The 20,400-nt window shown below is 41.8% G+C and overlaps 1 protein-coding gene across 1 annotated transcript in view; it reads right to left on the bottom strand.

The window, feature by feature from the left end:
* Nucleotides 1-20,400, bottom strand: part of pex7 (peroxisomal biogenesis factor 7) — a 33,906-nt gene that overhangs the window by 5,504 nt on the left and 8,002 nt on the right. The window contains exons 7-10 of the mRNA XM_079572438.1: nt 15,937-16,043; nt 15,730-15,843; nt 13,476-13,531; nt 4,694-4,793 (exon numbers count right to left, since the gene is read on the bottom strand). Of these exons, the coding sequence (XP_079428564.1) occupies nt 4,694-4,793; nt 13,476-13,531; nt 15,730-15,843; nt 15,937-16,043 (377 nt within the window). The remainder of the gene's footprint in view (nt 1-4,693; nt 4,794-13,475; nt 13,532-15,729; nt 15,844-15,936; nt 16,044-20,400) is intronic.

Here is a 20,400-nt window from a genome sequence, read left to right as displayed (position 1 = left end):
GCCTGTTTAATTATGAGTGGACCCACCTGCAGGAGGAGCCATAAGGGGCTAGTTGCAATGTGATTTGGGCAGCTCCAACGGCTGCCCCCACGACCCGGAAATGGACAAGTGGAAGAAAATGGATGGATGGATGTTTTGTACATCTTTAACATGTTTTTGTGAGGTTCAGTGTATTTTTTCCGCAGAGAGTCTGATATTGGCCCTGAAAGAAACAACCAGCTATGAGCTAAAGACATTTGAGACCTACTCATTTCTTCTTTTGAAACACTGAAGAGGCACCAAGAGCCCCCCACACCTGCAGCACAGAGGTGGCGTCACAAGAGGTGCTGCAGGAAGCAAAAGAGGGGCAATCGAGGTGGTATCCGGGCAAGACTCGCAGCTAAGCCACACAAGTCTTCTTCTATCCCTACTCACTTGAGTTCTGGCTCAACTGTAAAGAGGGGTTTCACAGATGACCCTCAGGTGAAGAATGACGTCAGAACCGGGCGAAAAGAAGGACAAAGATAAAGATGAAAAGGAGTGAGAGGAGGCGGGAGCGGAGGGAGCTGCGCAGGAGGAAGGAGGAGGTGGAGGAGCGGGACACCGTCCTCTTAAATAGGGACAAACCCAGGAGGCGGTGCACCGTTTTAGAACAGCACTGAAGGCAGCCAGCCAGGCTTCCTCTAAAAACATGCTGGTCAGGTTGGCCCACAGTGGCAGCGACTCAGGACTAACCCAACATCTGAACACAATTTCGCTGTACAACTGTACTATGACAAATAAAACACTGTTAAAGAGTTTTATTCTCAAAGTTCAAAGTTTAAGTTTTCCTGCACTGCCCCGTCTCGTATGCCGATAACTACTACTACGACTGATCAAATAACTGTCTGGTCTGTATTGTTTTTAATACAGTCTGTGTGATGTTGACAACTTTTTGCCTCTAAGCTCAGGTCAATCTCACTTTCTGTAAAAAAGAAAAAAAAAAAAAAAAAAAAAAGCTATTTTGGGACTTACCACTGATAAGAGTTTCCACTGCAGGACTCAGGTACGTCATGGGAGAGGGGGATTAACACACTAACTGGATATTAAGGAGGAAGTTGCTTGGGAGCATACCCCATAAGGATTAGCTGTGGGGGCGTCTCACATGCCTTCTAAAATGGAAAACCTCAACTGGGTGGAGGATGTACCCACACTTTTCAAATCTGGGGGGGGCAATTTAGGATATACTGTAAAACACATATGTTCTTTTTTGTGCTTTTATGATAGATTTCTGCATGTACTCCAAATCATAAAAGCAAAATCGTTTTTTGCTCGAGTTTTGCAGACTCTCCTTGGCCTACTTTATCACTGTTTGGAGGCTTCGGGACTCAAATGCTATCACTTAACTTTACAAAGCTGTTTGGACCCGAGGTAAGAAAAATATGATACAAATACAATTTGACTCTGGTTCCAGTCTGTTGGTTTTCGAGGACATTAGTGAAAACTCCACCACCAACAACAACGCAAAAAACAATCTAAGTTTTGGATGTTTGCTGCAGTTGTGTCCCTATTGAAAGTAATGGTCATAGTAATGTCTGCACAGATGGGCAATAAAACAACGGAAGTGATGGAGAATGTAGAAGTTTATTTCAGACCCTACAGCTTTATAAGTGATTTGTAATCCTCTTACACCAAGTAAACAGAAGAAGATATTCTGAATTACCAACGTGTCGCTCAGGAGTTAGCTCTCCAGCCCTATCCAAGTAGCTGCCAAAAGCTTTCAAGATTTACAGCTTTATGTTTTAATCTGATATAAATTACTACAAAACAAATGTTTTCAGCTGACATACCATCACAAAAGCAGATGCATGCATGTAAAGGTAATATAAAGGTTTTATTTGTCATTAAACAACAGTGTACAACAAAATTTGTCCTCTGCATTTGACCCATCCCTCGATGCCACTGGACGTCCCGTAAGGAGCAGTGGGCAGTGCTGTGCAAGAGGGACCCATCTAAATTAATCAGTTAGTGGCTGGTGGAAAAGCAACTTTGAGTTGACCCTGGCTCCAAGTTCGTTTGAAACACTTCCAAAAAACGAATGGTGGTTTGCCAACTGTTGCTGCCCGGAAGGAAACACATTCATCTCAGACTAATAGTACGTTGTGCAGTGATGGTCAAAAGATCATTTGTAGTTAATGGGCTATAACTGCTGCAGAGATGTGAGGCTCCAAAGGCTGCAGGGCCCATGTTTGGTTAACAAGCCACTTCATCCCTCTCTGCGGTAAATACTTTACAGCTGAAGTTTAGTCAACGTCCTGGCCTTTTCTTAACTCAATCTGGTGAAATAATGGGAACAGTAAAGCCATCCTCTAGAGAGTGGCTGGTTCAAATGTCGTCCAAGTGACTACAGTCTGTTGTGTGTTCCCAGGACACACAACAGGCAAACTGCATACCACCAGGTGCATACCACTTCTTTGTAGAAGTTGGTATCACACTCCTCAGCAATTCCTCACTCGAATTTCGAGTCAGTATGTTTACGTTTTTGTCACTCTTTACATTAGTCCACCTTTAGAATGACTTAAAGGCTTAGTCGTATCAGATCTGGTTTTGTCTTATCTCATAAATGATGTAGCCTTTCCTTAGGTGTAAATGATGTAAACGTTTTTAGAAACACAGCAACATGGTCATATAATTATGCCGTTACAACATTAAGACTATTTGTATATCATTTGTACATACAATGTTATCTAAAAACAATATTATTAATCAGAGTGCAGTGAATCTTTTTTTCTTGGGATTTACATGAGCTGTCCTGCGACTCATTGACGGAAATATCGTTGCCCACACATGCTCACTGTTTTTACAATCACTGCACAATCATGGTTACACATTCACATTCATTCATGTGACGTGTCTTGCCCAAGAACAAAGCAACAGAAAGCACTGCTTCAATAGAATCACAAACAATGTCTCTACTGCCTGAGCAACAATTGCCCCAATGACTAACATTTAGTGGCAGCCCTATGTGTAGCTAATGGATGAATGATGTATTCTGACAACTTTCTGTCATCTACATGAGCGGCTGTATATTTAGATTTTCCCACGCATTTCTCCCCTTGACTGAGCTTTGACCTCTTCCTGAACAGCAGAGGGACAGACCGGATCTGTCTGCCGCGTGAGGGGAAAGTGAACGCGACACGAGTGGCCTTTTCAACCAGCGCCTTTTTAACCCAATGTGTTTGAACGCAGCACAGTGTGACAGAGCGGCGCCGTGTGCGAGATAACCCCGACAAACTGATGGATGGCCTAGTTTCAACAGATCCCGTAAATGTTATAACTAACGTGGACAAAGACGTCGGACAGTGACTCCGTGGAGAGGGAGAAGAGTAGATACAGTGTCACGTCTGAAGGGTATTTTGTAGAAGTTGGCATATTTATGTAGAGTTGGCATTTTTATCCTTTCTGCACTAGGTGTGAATTCACATGAAGCTGCTATACTTCAGCGTGTACCTCGAGATTGTACAATTGTGAGAAAGGTCATGCAACATCTCATGCTCACTTGAGAACTCAAGAGAGAAAAAGATATTGCAATGTGAATGCACTACAAGGTTTGTGAATTTAAGGTTTAGCTTTGGTAAGAAGACATCATCAAAGTCAGAGTCAAGACAATGATCTGGACTGTGTGAGGTTCTCAAGCACAACAAGGTCTCTACTGATTGCTTTTTGTTATGTTCAGTTGTCTATATTGTCTACAAGAGCACTCGATCCTATTTTGTTAGTGTATAGGCTCACGGTCGTCGACAACTGTCAGCATACACTATTTACAGTACAGGCCAAAAGTTGTCTTATGTATTCGTTTTTCCTTTAATTTTCAAACTGTTCCCATGGTAGATTCTCACCAAAGCCGTTCATTTGTGAGTGAACACATACGGAATTGTGCTTTAAACAAAGAAATGTTGACATAAATCTCAGTTAGCTTCACGATGTCACAGAAATGGTTTGGACTTCTCAAACATGTTGAAAACTATCGACAACATTACGAAGCTCATGGAGAAAATGGCCAGAATTAAGGGTGGCTATTTGGAAGAATTCAGAATATAAAACATATTTGGAGTTATTTCACCTGCTTTTGTTTCCTTCATAATCCCATGTGTTCATTCATAGTTTAACGCCTTCAATGAGAATGGTAGTGTGTTAATAATGTTGAAAATAAAGAAAAGCCAAGTGTGTCCAAACCTTTGGCCTGTACTGTATACTGTATACGTTAGTTAACAGTTTAAAGGAGTAGTGGACGTAATGATCAATTGGCGTAGGGGCCCCCATGCTGTGAATTTCTTCCCGCACACTGCAATTTCGCCCCCTACGCTGTGTTTCAATCAATGTAAGTTTTTTTTTTCTGTTGTTTCTTTTCCCTTTTTGAATCAATACCATCGTAATAATAACTGATTTACATAAATAAAAAATACATCTTTAGAAAATGTGCCCCTAAAATGCAGGAAATAGTGTGTAAGAGGGCTCTAAATTTCAAAATATTACAGGGGGGGTGCCCCCGGACCCCCCTACAGGGACCCCCCTACAGTACTTGCCTGCGGGCTATGCCACACTTCAGCCTTCCCCTACACTGTGAAAAAACCTGGTGAGAACGCTGCAATATCAATCATTTGCCTGATCTTCTTCAATACAGTTTAACCCTAATGTGTTCATCGGATAGTGCTTTAATGAAGACTCTCTGTACCTGGTTGGGGATGTGCAGGTTGAAGTCCAGTCCACAGACAAACTCTGAGTGATGCTCCACTGTTTCCAGGAGAGGCTGAGGAAGACTGAAATCCCAGAATCTGGAAAAAAGTTTGGTCATATCTGGTTAGTATGTTTATTGTAAGAAGGCAGAAAACAGTATCAAAAGACTTGAACACTCCAACCAGAGAGTTTCTGGCAGAAACCGAATAGGCTGGCTGGGAAGCAATAAATATATAAATGACTAAACATCCTAAAGAGTCAAAAAACAACAATACTTCTGCCTTTTTGTTTTTTACTCATGCAGAGATTCATAATTCGTAGTGAAGTGAAGTTTATGTTTTGAGGTGGAAGTGGTTTGTGAGTGAACCTGGCTCTGTTCCTTGTTGATGAATGGCCTTTAATCTGTGGAGTGCTTTGCTCTTTGCTAATGAAGCTAAAGTTGTGAGTGACTAAGCACTGGGCGGCTCCTGCAGTAGAAACGATGGCTGCAGAAGTCTTCATTTGGATATAGCATACAGCTAAGTGTTTTATCAGTCAAACAACTTTGTCAGAATAGTCCATACAACAAAAATCTAGTCACAACAACATGGCCATCGTAAAACATGTCAAATCACTTCCACCGATAAGTTGCGTGTGCTCTTTCTGAGAAGCAGTGATTTGTAGGAGGATCCATTGGAAGAAGTTTTAGTTTGTGTGTTTTTTTTTTCTTTGTCCCAGCAGTGTCCTCATTTATTCTAAAGCAGCTTCTTGGGCAATTTCGGTAATGTGGAATGACAGTTATTCAATTCAGCAGATTTTGTAAGCTTCACTTTAAAAACAGGAGAACGTGCGACAAATGTATTATTCCACTACAAATGCAAAGTGTACAACAACAGACCGTCGGGTTCAGTTTTCATACAAGCTTCAATTCTTCAAATACTCTTTTTAGGAAGTAAAATTCACCACTGTCAAACTATTGATCCAACAGTATATAACACACCAGCCTAACAAACAGCAGGTGATTTACACCTAACACTTACTCGATACATAATATCTGTGAATGGCTGCCGTCCCGTGAGGCTGATCACTCATGGCTCTAACGCTGCCCTGTACGCGTGTGTGCCTTTTAATACCAGCCTAATGGAGTTGAATAGGAGCTGCAGTGTTCCCACTAAAAATGATTTAATTACATTTGCAGAGTGGATGGGTTTGCGTGTGCGGGTTCTGCTGCGTCAGGCTTTTTGGCACAGAACTGGGCCCACGTCAGCGATGGGACCAGGAAAAGACCGGAGCAGAGCCATTAGGTGATTGGCTGCAGCTCCACGTCTGAGGGCTGTAGTTTATTGGCTTGCTCTCATGTCTGCGTCTCTCACTATCCGTCTGTCCTGTCAAGTCCGAATCATCGGGTTTAATTTTAGCATCCGACGTAAGCAGCGTATGTGTTCAAGGTACCGAGGCATCGTGTCTTTCACCCGATACCTTCTCAGTCGGTAAGGTGTGGAGTGGGGAGGTACTCTCGCTCCACGATAAGACATGGTTTGACTCACGGAACATGTGAGGCCTTTCTCTGAGGAGTTTGTAAGTTTGCTCTGAGTTTCCCCATCAGTGTAAAACATATACACCAGCCTAATCCTCCAGCCAAATTCAATGCTGTTGGGGCTAATTACCAGGAACAGTGAGCGCCTGGGGACCCATGGCCAGATCTTGAGCAAGACTTGGGCAGAAATCAGGACAGGGAGGATTTAATCATAGTCTTTTGTGTGTTTCATGGAAAACAAGAGCATCCAAAGTTTATTCAGGAAAACATGAAAACTACACAAACGTTAAAGGCTTTTTGATCTGGAATTTGAACCAAGGACCTTCGTGCTGTGAGACATGAGTGTAATAGAGCTACAGCGACCAAGCAATTTCCCTTGCGGATCAATAAAGTGCACGGCCTGCGTAACTCTTGTCATGGCGCTATTGTCTGCCATTTCCATGGAGGCTATTACAGCATCTCCTTTGTGCTACTCCTCAAAACAACTCATTCACCTTCATCAGTGTTTCCACAATTTCTCCAAAACCATTGAGGCCACACATGGTTGCAAACGTCAGAGGACCCTCTGAGTCTTTGAGTGTAACGGAAGAAAAACACTGGTCAATGGGACAAAGGGACAAAAGGCAGGAACAGGCAAAAAGGTGAGGTGAAACGATGCTAATTATAAGCGGATATTAAGCCTCGGCATACACGCAGGACAGGAGCTATCTAAAGCAAACATCTGACTGTGTGCACAATGATGGAGAGCGTACACCGGGTAATTGAATACTACTGAATAGACAGAGGGACCAGGGCCGCAACATGTCAAACCACAATGTGCTAATTAACTGCAATAAATCAACAGAGATGGCATAATTACATTGAGTGGGCACGGCCAGATAAGAAGGTCAAATAATATATGAGTGTGATCACAGCATACATCTCAGCATATTAGTCATAAACCGGGGGAAAACCATTGACTCAAATTGCTATAAATCTGAGATGTGATTGAAAAAACAATGTTCAGCAATATTACTAATAATCATTTTGCCAACCCCTTCTCCATTAAACTCTAGCGACCAACAGAATGTCTGCGTACACTGGTATATGAAAAAGAGAGTGAGTGGGTGAGTGGTTCCTTGTTGTAAAGCGCTTTGGGTCTAATGACGGTAGAAAAGCACTGTAAACCATTTACTTCATGAAGGCAAGGGAAACATACTTCTATTGCACATTTATGCACAGTAAAGGCAACACAAAGTACTTTCAAAAATACACTGCCTACATTTGACCTCCTTACAGGTCCTCTCCTCCAGTAAATTTTTATTTTATTTCAGTACTTAAAAGAGCAATTAAAGGTAGATACATATCTTATGCATGCAAAATACTCCAACAGGAAGACACAGAATACTTGATTAGGGGAAATGGGAATTGGAAATGAACATAATTATTTAGGATGAGGACTGGGAACAGACACTGCGGGAGGGACATAAATAAAAAGCTGTTGTATTGTACCCACTGTTTATTTTTTGTGTGTGATTTTCTACATTTCTACCAAAAAAAAAAAAAAAACACTGCCTGACCCAAAATAATAAAGTGGTACCTGAATTTAAATACCGGTTGGTTTGACAACATTATGTGGCCAAAGAATGAGATCAGCAGACGATCTGAACATCCTGAATGACCGGGTAATTCCATCGTTACCTTTTTCTTTCTATGGCGACTTATTTTTTGGTCAGACAGTGTGTACATATTTTAAAGTCAACAGGAACCACAAAAACGGTCCTCGCCTAAAGAGGCTTAACTCTCACTGTACATTCCCCAGTCATTATAGCATATAAAATAAACACGGATTACGAAAATTCATGTACTTCTATTGTTCGCCGCTCTGCACTATTGTCAAAGTCCATCTATTGTGAGCCGTGTCTCCAATCAGTGTTCACCTGTTCACCGTGTGCAGCTGCACCTGTCGGCTCCTCGTGTCCGTGACTTAACACACACGTCGGACCTCTCAATGAAAGAGCCGCACGTAGACACCCGCAAAGCAAATAAACATAATCACATGCGCGACGGTGCAAGAGGAAATGACGGACTGCTGTTTATGGAAAGGAAAATCTAGTTAAAGTGTGTGTCGCCTGAATTATCGCCGCAAAAACGGACATTGTATGAACAGTCATGAGGGTAGTCATCATTTATCTAATCTGGGGAGTCAAATTGCATTTTGAAACACCATTCCCGATGCCATTATAGTTTAAGAAGTAAAGCATAGTTTCTTATCCCCACTTTTCCTCTTTCTTACACAACCCCACTGGACAACCTCATGAAAGCCTCCTCTCTGAGATACAATCTGATGAAGAGTAGCTGCGGAAGAGCTATCAGCGCAGCAGTGAATGAGTCTGGTTTATCTCACAGGAGCTAATGAAGAAGATTAAATTAAACATGTAAAGAGATTAAGAAATTCACGGCTCAAGTTACTGCGGAACCCCCCTCCAACTATCGCTCACCGAGCATTCAAATGATTGCAACACTCCATTAACGAAAGTGTTAGAGCCACAGGGGGCAAAGTGACTCAAGTTCATAAATTTAGAAGGATTACAATGTGAAAGCATGACAGGAGAAAAGTGCGATGACTAGAATATGGGCATGTCTGTTAAAAGTGCACATCGAGTTATATTATGTACAACATCAATGTGTGTAAAATGTATAAGTATGATGATTACCGCCAACATTATCCCATCAAACTAGTAGTCCGGTTCAATATGTAATTTCGGTAATTTTTGTGGAGAGTACCAAGACTGTACATTTCTGAAAACTTTATTAAAGGGGGGGTATTATGCAAAATCGACTTTTTCAAGCTTTACATCATGTTATTATGTCATTCCCTCATTAAAAACATGCCTGAAGTGTTGCCTTGGCACATTCACATATTTTTGAGTAATCTGTAAAAACTCTGATGGCGGCCATTTTAGGGATAGGTTTGCCTGAGTCCTCCTAGGAACGCCCCCACCTCCTGGAGACGCCTCCGAGCTTTCGTCACCAGCCGAGTAACCGACCACTGCTCCTCAGCAGAACCCCCTCCCCACTGATGCCACAGACAGCTGTGGAGGGGGCGTGTCGGAAAGGGTCAGTTGTTCTTAAAGAGACAGAGGCCTATTTCAAGACATTCACTACAGCCATTTTGAGAGAGCAATTTTATACAAGGCAGTTATTCTAATTTACTGCATTTACAGACCAACAGAAGGTTTGGTCATCATTGTAGTGTGATATAGACTGGTGCTATGTGACTGAAAAAAGCAGAATACCCCCTCTTTAAATAAGCAATAAGCAATTTACATGTTTGCTCTGATATGTAAAAAAAAAAAAAAAAAGGTGTGATAATAAAACGTAGTTTGGCGGAAGGACTTTTCTTCCTTCATTAGCCCAAAGCGCCTAACAGGAAAGAACCAGTCACCCATTCACTCCCTCATTCATACACCAATCTACGCAGACACTGGAGGCAAGGTGGGTGAAGGACACGACGACAGTGGGCACCTTCAGGAGCTGGGATTCGAACCCCCGACCTTCCGATCATGAGATGACCCGCTCTACCAACTGCGCCACCGTCGCCCCGCAAAAAAATCCAAAAAGTTAATGAAACCCTTGTCATATTTTTCATGGAGTTACCATAGCTAAAGTGGTGCCGCTTGGAGGCCCTTAGTGCCAATTCTGACTTCTGATTGGATGAGACACACAGTTATTAAATACATTTTCAATGTACAAAACACTACATACCCTAACTTGAAAAACAGATAGATTAATTGATTACTAAAATAGTTGACTATTTCTATAAATAGTATAACTATATAATAGTATAGTATAATAGTATAATATAACTATTTCAATAAACAATTAGTTGTCCATTAATCAATTAGTTGTTTCACCCCTACGGACTATAAGTAGTAATTAGAGAATCATAAAAACCTGTTACACACTCACTTATTTAAAGAGCCATAGCCTCAAATACAAGGCTGTATTCATAAGCTGTCAAACAACATGGTGCCTGGTCACTTCCTTAGCACTGGCAAGGTGGACAAAAAGATGTTTGTTTGCTGTAATTGCACTCCTATACCCATAAATGATTAGTCAGTAATACAGTAGGAATAAAAACACTTAAAAGTAACTAAAAACAACAGCCACTTTGTGCAAATTCCTTTTACATTCCTGTTTCATTACAAAAAAGTCTAGAGCAGCATTTAAAAGCCCTCTTTGTTGAATTGTATGACTTTATAAGCACCTGTTAATTGTTTTTAGCATTGGTGATACGTGTTTCCAAATACACAGCAGACGCCTCGGAGCAAGCTCTTTAATTTCCATCAATGTTTGCCAACAGAATATACTGCGAGGAGGCACGTCACAAAAGTGAGCGATTAAGAATAAAGACATCTGAAGAGAAGTGGGAATGACTGATACAAAAGCAGCCAATAAGAAAGTGTGATTCAGAGCAACACATATTTTTCTGTAATGTGCAAGTAACATTATAAGAGAGCAGGTGTTCCTCACTCCTCACTGCCTCCCCAAATGGGCGATGATATAAAAATGGAATACATCACTTTTATTCGCAGAGTTGTCTGACATAGACTGATGGCTGCATGTGTTGCGCTCCACACACCCTCCTTCAGGGTTTAGTATGTTCGCTCTTCTCCACTCAGCTCTGGAGCCAGTGACAGAAGGGATCAATGAAGACACACACAGTTTGGCAGCGCGCCACTTTCCCCCACATCCATCTTAAATGTGCTTTTTTTTTTCTCCCCCTTCGGCTTTCCGTCTCTGTCGTTTACTCGGCGCGTTCAGGTGGAAGTCGTTAAAGGCGACATTTCACTAAACATTAAACGGCATGTGGACGGAGGACTCATGAGAAATCACTGCGGGTTCATAACTGCGTGAAAAACTCTCTGAATATAGCTCAAATTCTAAGAGGATATCCCTTTAAAAGATCCCATCCTTTTAATTTATGGCAATTCTGGGATTGTAGATCGCAGCTTGGGGTTCTGACTAAAAGAGGCAATCACAGGTAATTTATATCCAGTGCAAAAAATTAATAAAGCCTAATTTATTGTGCACAATGGAGTGTGAAGGGTGCGGTACAGTGCAAGATTAAATGGACAATAGCTTCTCCGAACACATATTTCAGCTCGTCTTTAGTTAAGTCTCTGCAATTACAAATAGGTCGATCTAACTTTTATGACGATGCACGTGGGAAGTTCCCAAACTGGCCCATCGGGGACATAGCCGATTTCAAGGTTTCTCATTTTAAGGAAGGAAGGAATCTCTCTCAGAAATGTGAATGGTGTGAGAAAATACTGGGGCAGCGAAGCTTGCAATTATTCACTCCATTAACTGCTTCAAGCTGATCGAGATGTAACTCTATCACAGAGTATGACTATGTCCTATACGGAGATTGAGGTGCACTTTTAATCTAGGTGCAACAAAGCATTCATCTGACCTAAAGAAATGATTGATCAAGGCCATGCAAGAGCAATTTCCGAATTGAATTGCATATAGTTCAGTGCAATATTAACCTCTTATTTAAATAATACAATGTAGGGGTGAACAATTCGATGACTGTCTTGAATTTTGCGAACCATTTCAACACTGTATGTTGCTTTACAATTAGACAAAAAATATATTGTATATAACGCTAATCCAGGGCAATCATCATGACTACAACTGAACTTTTGCATGAGTTACCGTACATTCTTGTTTTGGACACATAAGCAAAGAAATGTCAAAAACTCAGTCAGATAGTGCGGCATTGGTTTTGTCCTGATATATCTTGTCATCTTGTGATATGTATTTGCTTTAACGATGAATCTAAAAAGGCTAATGTAATCACAGCATTGTTTGGGGAGAAGATGCAGTACTAGTTGTTGTATGTTGAGGGAAGCCACTGGAACTGATGGTAGGGAAGGTAAATGTCTGCCATGATCCGCTGTGCCCTCACAGCCCTTCTGGCACAGCTCCTCGGGTGAGGCAGAGATGTCCTTGTGATGCGCTCTGCACATTGCACCACCCTCCTGAGAGCGTTCTTGTCCCTCTCTGTGGCATTCCCGTATACCACGCAGTCAGAGAGGACTGATTCATCTGTATCGCATTAGCCGCTCTTCTGCAGCCATGCTGAGATGTTAAACTGCCTCAGTGTCCTGAGCTGGTACAGCTGCTGCCTTGACTGCTTAACCACAGTGGAGATGTGCCATTTCATATCCTCAGAAATGTTAACTCCAAGATTTGTGTAGCTACTAACTCTCTCTGCTGTGGCCCCTCTGATGTTTAAAGGCCCCTTCTCATGTCCACCACTATCTCCTTGGCTTTGGAGACATTGATGATCAGGTTGTTTTCATGGGTCAAGGTAACTTTATTTTTAGACATTGGTAGAATTGATTCTTTACACCATTTTACAAGAAGAGCTACCTCTTCCAAGTATTTGACATAAATCCAACCACCACTGTGTCTATCTCACAATGTTATTGGAGGCGTGTACTGCAGTGCTGTGTATAAAGGAGCGGGCTCAGAACACATCCTTGGGGATCCCCAATGTCCTGGATGTATGTGCTCCCAGTCTCACTACTTGGGGCCTATTAGTGGGAAAGTCCCGGACCCAGGGGTATAGGGCAGAGTTCTGCCCCAGCTGCCAGAGTTTCCCAATTAGCCTCTGTGCGACGATTGTATTAAAGGCCGAGCTGTAGTCCACAAACAAAATAGTCTCGCCAACCAGACTCCGCTTCTTTACCGAAGAGGGTCTGGCAACACTCCATTGCGCGCTTTCAAAGGAAGTGACGCAGCGATATGGAGCCTACCGACCAATCAGAGCAGCTCCCTGAACGGGCGTCACGTTGTTGCGCCTTTGTTTTGTAGTTTTTCAACACAAGCAACCACTTCGTGTAATGCTCCGGTATGCTTGTATTCTTAAGTTTTTCTGACATAAACGACAGAAGTCATTTACTGAACTCCGCGTGGCAGGAGCGCCATTGTTAACGTCCCAATGACACAACTTTCTTGTCGCTGTTTCTGTCGTCACATCCGCTATGTTCTCATTGGCTGCTAAGAGCTTCGGTTGTCCCACATTAGTCCCGCCTCAAGCAGTAGCTTTTCTACGACAGGGTCGCCAGACTAGTCTCCTGTTTAATAAACATCGGAGATTAGTCTGGATGCCCGGCTACAAACAAAAGGCACCCCCTCACTAGTAGCAGTAGTTGATTCAGATTATTTATCCACGATTACACGGTATAACTATTATCCATTAAAATCTTACCTTACAGTGAAGTCGTAGGAGCACGATGCCAGCACAGTTTTGTGGAATGGAGAAAACTATAAAGAAAAAAATAAACAAATTAGCAGCACACACATTTATCAAACACTAAATGTTATGTACTCCTCGTGAAAAGAAAGCAATGCGAATCCAACATTATTAAACAGTTCCTAAACAGTGCTAACCTGATTCTCGATAAACAATTAAAGGTTCTCAAGTCGTCATCTGTACAGAATTTAGCATATTGAGGATGCCAAAACAAACAAACAAACAAACCAAAAAACTAAAACAGCACAGATGACAGCCTGAAAAACGTTGTCTATATAGAAAATAAATACAATTGAGAGCTGAACCACCAACACTTGCTGAATCTCGTCAGTCTCCGTCTAATTTCTCAGCTGGAAGACTTTCCTGGTGTTTTGCTAAAATGCACGTGTTTAAATTCAAAGTGAAACACAGCTCTGGGCGAAATGAGTTCGTTTTGTAGTGTTTCTGCCCTGCTCAGCGTTAAAGGGGATTGTGTTGACAAAGACAAAAGAGAGGTTTCCACTTCTGTCGCCTCTTAAAGTCAATTACTCTTTTATTTGATCCTTTTTTACGGAGACAGATTTTCCATTTTCATCAAACGGACACAAGTGTCTCATGTTCAGTCTTTTGAGAGCTCAGAAAAAAATAACTAAAAGGAAAAAGCATTTTGTCAAAACACAAGCTTAGAAATCAGTATTAATATGCTTTTGCCAAAATGATTGTGTAAAGTGCCTGAAATTACAAACAAAGCAGGCAGATTCTTCTTACTTTTTGTAAACAACAAGAGAAGAATTGCAGTTGTTTATTTCTGTATACAATACTCTGATATATCTACTGATATTTCACATTCCAAATACTGCCCCGGTGGCTATGCATTACAACAGAAAGCTTACCATTGTATTTCTGTACATGGAGTGAGTTAGACGTCATGGTTCAACTCAATGTGAGAATAGCCTCTTTACACTTGACTGCATTGTGTGTGTTTTGTGTGAGTTTGCAGATCTGTTAAAGCAGTTATCGATTCGCTGGACGAGAACCAAGCCTCAACACCAACTGATAAAACCACAAAGGACCGAGGGGTCGCCTGAGGAAATCCCTGGGTACAAAAGGACACTGTGTGCTAGTTGCTTTTACCTTCATTTAACAAGGTAGACCTCGTGAGATTAAGAATAGTTCCTTTATAGAGGCCCACACTTGGCCATTGTACCCCCCCAATCTCAAGCCTTTGTTGCAAGACATTTTCTGTATTTACTGAGGTCATTCCTGAATCCTGATTTTAAAAAGTTATCTTGAGCAGGGTCGTCTCAATAGTTGCAGGATTCAGGATGTAACTGATGGGTTGAAGCACAGTACTGTAGAGAAAAATACAGCCACACTATTCTGTCTTTGGGTAAGACACTTCACATACACTCTTTTGCTTCTGTGAATGTTTAGAGAGACATAGAAACAAGCATCTTCAAAGAGTAGTTATCTGAATTAGGTTACTTTTGGGTTTAGGAATAGTCTTCCAATTATAATTTGAGAATTTTCCACTTTTGAGTTATAAGATACCTCTATTTACTATCTGACTTTTTCTTGAGAGCCAAAGTGAATTTCTCCATTGTGAGATTAATAAAGGATGATGTTATCTTAGCTTTTACAGCCTTTAAAATAAGAGCTTAAACATGGTTATCATATGAACACTTGTGAGACCTGATAACCGAGAAACTTCTGATGACAGGACTCAACTATTCCGGTCCAGTTGAAGATATTGGAAAATCTCTACCACAATAAACTCGAGCAAGAACTAACGACCATCTTAGCTCTGAGCGAATGAATACAGTATTATGTATTATGTGAATGTGGGTGTGTGTTTTCTTAGCGTCCTGTTGCGAAGGGACATGTGTCTGATCTGTGCACAGGGCCAGAGTCGGAGGCTGCTGCAGACCGTGTCCCATTAGCTCCATTCAAGGGGGTGTTTTGATGCTGTCACGGCCTCAGCGCCTTTGCTGCTCTACATTAACATGCTTTAAGCTCTTTTCTTTGAGTGTTGAAGGTTTCACAACACAAACACAGGAGTCTGAACTGGAACTAGCAGTGTATTTTGTGACAATACACATGCAGTGGTTTAAAGGATTATGCATTATTGTCGCGACACTTTACACTCCTGGATCCAAACTAAACATAATCATTTGTCCTTGGCCCATACCTGAACCCTCCAGTAATGTTAACAGTGGCCCTTATGGTGTACCTTGAGTCTTCTGACGGCGTAGCTGTGTCCCTGTAGCTGGCTCACAGGTTCACGAACGTTCCTCAGGTCCCAAACTCGGACGCTGCAGTCGACGGAGCCCGTGGCCAACAGGTTCTGCACCAATAACAACAACAACAATGTAGTTAATAATGAAGCATTCACAACTGCTTCTTCTAACCCTACTGATTGTAAAAAATGGGTGTTTACCTGGTCGTACTTGCACCAATCACAGCTCAGTATTTCGGTCTTGTGAGCGGGGACAGCCAATCGGCACACACCGCTCTTCACATCCCATATTCTGAGCGTGCCGTCACCTGAGAATTAAAACAGTGGTTATCTAACAGTAAGATTAAAAGCAGCGGGAGAGAGAAGAGGTTAATTGAGGGGACAGTGAGTTTTTTTTGCGTTCCAAACTTCACAAAAACTTTGGAAAGACTAATCAACTTTGACAGTACAGAGGCTGGAGCACATTTTAATGTTTCTCACAGTCTCTGATTTACAATTACGCGTCACTTCTTGTCTGTTTCACCCCTTGTGCGATATTTACTGACGTCCGAAGCAACAGCTCACGACTCGAGTTGCACGATATGAGGGAAAAAATAAGGTCAGATTTTATATTAAGAAGAAAAGGAAAAAGAAATGATCGAGGCACATTTATTTATGCCCTGACCCAGTCCACACAAAGTCAGTAAAAAAAGCAGCTGGATGTAATGGCGGCATAAACTCCAGTGTCTATGGAAACAGGTTCCTAATTTCAGGGGTCAGTTCCTCTGTGGCTCCGTCCCAAAGTGAGTCCCTGCCAACGCACTGCGACAAGCATTCAGCCCTACACCTCCATTCACTGCAGTGGTACCTCCTCTGACGTAACCACACTACAATAAGAATGGTGTCACGTTGTCTAGCATTGATTCTAGGAGAACATTAAAAAAAAGAAGAACACACACTTTACGGACCATTTTGGTTTTCAGGGGATAGTAAAGTGTCAAACATAATCTAATTAGCTACACTTTTTGTTGCGTTGAGACATTTATTCCATTATTTTAACCTCTTAATCCCCACCTTAACCAAGCACGTTTTGTCCAATTTGGCAAAGCTAAAGCTTCTTTAAAAAAGGTGTCAAAATAGCGACACAAACGAGATGTAAATGAGGATGAAAACGCAACAAAAAAGTGACAAAGACGTGATGAAAACACAACCAAAAACACAATAAAAAAAGGGGGGTGAAAACGTGACAAAAAAGTGATGATTAAAAAAAGTCAAAAAGGTGATCCTAGGTCAGTCACGATAACACATTTGCAGTTCGATATAATTGAGGCAGGAAAGTATCGCGATAAACGATATTATTGACTCTAACGATACTAGATACTGACAAGTCTCAGGCATAAAAATTACAATAAACCTTTGTTCTCAAAGTGCATCATCATATCTTAAAGTACCACACAGGCTACAATTAAAGGAACAGGCCACCGTTTTTCCATACTGAGATATGTTCTTGCCAGAGCTTAGATGAATTGATGTGTACGTGTCTGGTCTTTGTGCATGTCCTCAGTCACGCAAAATGACCAAAGATGTTGCTAGCATTTGGCCTCTCCCAATATTTTCCTATAGCTCCAAACGGGGGTGAAGTTGGAAGCTAACACGCTCTTCCACGGGGACGTGCAAAGACCAGACAGGTACACATCAACTTGTCTAAACTCAGGTAAGAACATATCACAATGTGGAAAAACGGCGGCGTACACTTTTAACACAGTGGTTCTCAACCTAGGGGTCGGGACCCCCATGGGGGTCGCGAGACAAATTTGGGGGGTCGCCAGATCATTTAGTTAAAATATACATAATTTCATTAGCAAATTATCAAATGTTTTATTGTAGCATGTGTTTGCAATTGTACCAGAGTGCCATTATTTGATTGTAGTTTGATACATTTTATTTCAGCCATTTGTTTTTTTTCTTTGTTTTTTAAGAATTATGTTGGCTAATGTTCCTATTTTTCATGGTGTGACCCAGGCGAGGGGGTCACGAACCCCTTTACCTGTTATAATGGGGGTCGCGGCTCCAAAAGGTTGAGAACCACTGCTTTAATATTAAATATAATGAAACTCAATTTGCTTCTGTTAAAAATCAAAGTTTTGCTAGTAATTGTACAAACGATGAATATCGAGCCCAAAATGTATCGTCTATCTGTTTTTTATTGAGCGATCAGTCAATATAGTATTTATCGTGACAGCCCTAGGTGACCGCAACACGGCAACAACGTGAGGGAAAATATCAGTTTAGATCCATTTTGTAGTTTTCAAATAATTAAATCTTCTGGGTAAAGCCGAACTGGCCAAAAAATGCGCTCGGTTAAAGGTGGGTGTTAAGAGGTTAATCACTGCCTGTGTCCAGAAAGAGCACTTCCGCTGTCGGAGAAGAAGAGTCAGAGTCAGACCAATGAGATGTATGGAAGCGGTCAAAATTTGGGCATGATGTTGAAAGGGCCGCAGATGATTTGTAAAAAAGCTAAAAGCACTGTTGAGTAGCGGAGATTAAAAAGAAGGGCGAAGCTGCCACAGAGTTCTGCAGCAGCCCCCTGTCCTATTCACTCCCACTCTCTCTGCACTCAACTGATACTTAAACCCATTTAGACCTGTCTGACTCAAACTCCCTGAAACACTGCAGTGGGACAAAGGAAGGAGAACATACGCACAAGCCTCTTACACGCCACACAATTTAACAAGTACTGCAGAGTCCAGACTGAAGTATATTAATGGTGTAGGACATTCAAGAAGGTACTTTTCTTCTTTGGGATCCAACAAGGGGAATTTATCAGTATAATAGAAAGAAAGAGATCACCTTTGTGTTGCATTTCTCTAAGGGTAGGACTATTATATTTTCTACACCTGTGATCATCCTCATGACACGCTGCTCTGCTTCCTTTGTCTCCGATGTCGAGGGAGATCCCCCTGGTTCGCAGCTGAACACGAGCGGTGAAAGAAAACCCCTTGTATGTGATGTACTGCAGCAGGAGCGGCTCGTGGCGAATGTGCTGATGCAGGGTGATACAGTTTAACCGAGCGAGACCCCCTTTCACACGTATACGCAATAGACACGCTCAGAAAAAGACACACAGGCCCTTTTTTTTTTTTTTTTACACACGAGCTACTGCAGGGACAGATTAATACTGCTCTCGGAAAGCAGTTAATGAAAAGACACTGTCGCTAACGCAATATGTGAGGAGGAGCGGTTTTGCACATGGGCAAACGCTTGGTAAATGACCCTATACGTATTTCGTATCATTTGTTTGCACACTCCTTTGTTTATTTTATCTGCTTGAAACAAAGCAAGCATTGGTTAAACAGGATTTATGTCTATGCCTCTTTGACTTTAGCGGAAAATTCTCTGCTTTCAAAGTGTTGACATGAAAGAAGACCATCATAAACATCCCAGGATTTTCTCCACTTATATTCTACACGTACACATGAGCCTATGGCTGTGAGCGTCTAGTGTTGGACCGTGGAGTTGTCTTTCATGGCCGATGGCATCTCTTTGAGCTAATCCTTCAGCGTCTTATTTATATTTCAAACCGTTCAAAAGCGTGTTATGAATGAAGAAGCATCTGAGTGGGAGACAGTGGGTTGAGGCACAAAGAGTGAGGGTCTGCCATTTTGAAGGCGTTTTGTGTGGATCACATCTGCCTCCTACACAGCTTATCCACAAAGCCATGACCGCAAGAGTCTAAAGAAGAGAAGAAGTCCAAAGAGGAGCTATTGGGCAAGCACAGGAATTAAATACACAAGTAGCAAGGCATCACGCACTGCAACATGCAGGCCCGGAGTCTGTAGCCTTTTGGTTTCAAAGAGCTAATTACTAAATTCTTTTCTGTGTGGCACTAAAACCATAGGCTACGGATGCATGGGCTGAATAATATAACAACAAACAATAGCTTTTGTCAATGGATAAAACAAAGGATCAACATCAAAGAATGATGTGACGCAATACAACAAAAGCAAAGCTTTTAACGCAGCAATATTTGAATGTGTTTTGTAATTCAGAAACTGCAAGAAACTCCAGTCAAAACCTTATGGTATTAGTTATACGAGTTATGAGTTAGTTATTCTACATATAGTGAAGGTTGTACAGCAGTGCATAGCGTAACACTTAACAAGTAAGAAATACGGACCAGACCCTTTTACTTCAACATATTACTATTACTACAATTACTACTATTACTACTTAAAATCCCCAATAATCAAATCCCTGTTTTGTGTGATGTTTTGACTTGCAACAACACTGTCCCACACGCCAACTCCACTTTGCTGACAAACTCCTCGCTCCCATCACCCGCACTGAGCACCGGGCCTTGGGGGACCGAGCCTTTGCTGCCCCTTCCTCCACCCTGTGGAACTCTCTCCCGCAATCCATCAGGAACTCTGACTCGCCACAAAACTTCACAACCCACCTGTTCAAACAGGCTGTGCTTCATTCTCACTTATGTTGTGTAAAAGCATCAGGTGTTCAGGGAAAGCATATGTGGGGTAATATTGGTGACATGCAACTCATATCATCTTCAAACAACACTAGAGGCAAACTCAGGCTTAGCTGTGACTTCTGCTGGAGGTGTTTCAAATGTGGCATCAGACCAAATTCAGAAAAAAAAAAAATACAGCACTGGCAGAGAGGAGAGAGAGG

Source organism: Gobius niger (genome assembly GCF_951799975.1).
Source record: "Gobius niger genome assembly, chromosome: 15".
In the NCBI taxonomy this organism is placed as follows: Eukaryota; Metazoa; Chordata; class Actinopteri; order Gobiiformes; family Gobiidae; genus Gobius; species Gobius niger.
Note: the sequence above shows the minus strand (reverse complement) of the source record. Positions and strands in the feature narration are given on the sequence as shown.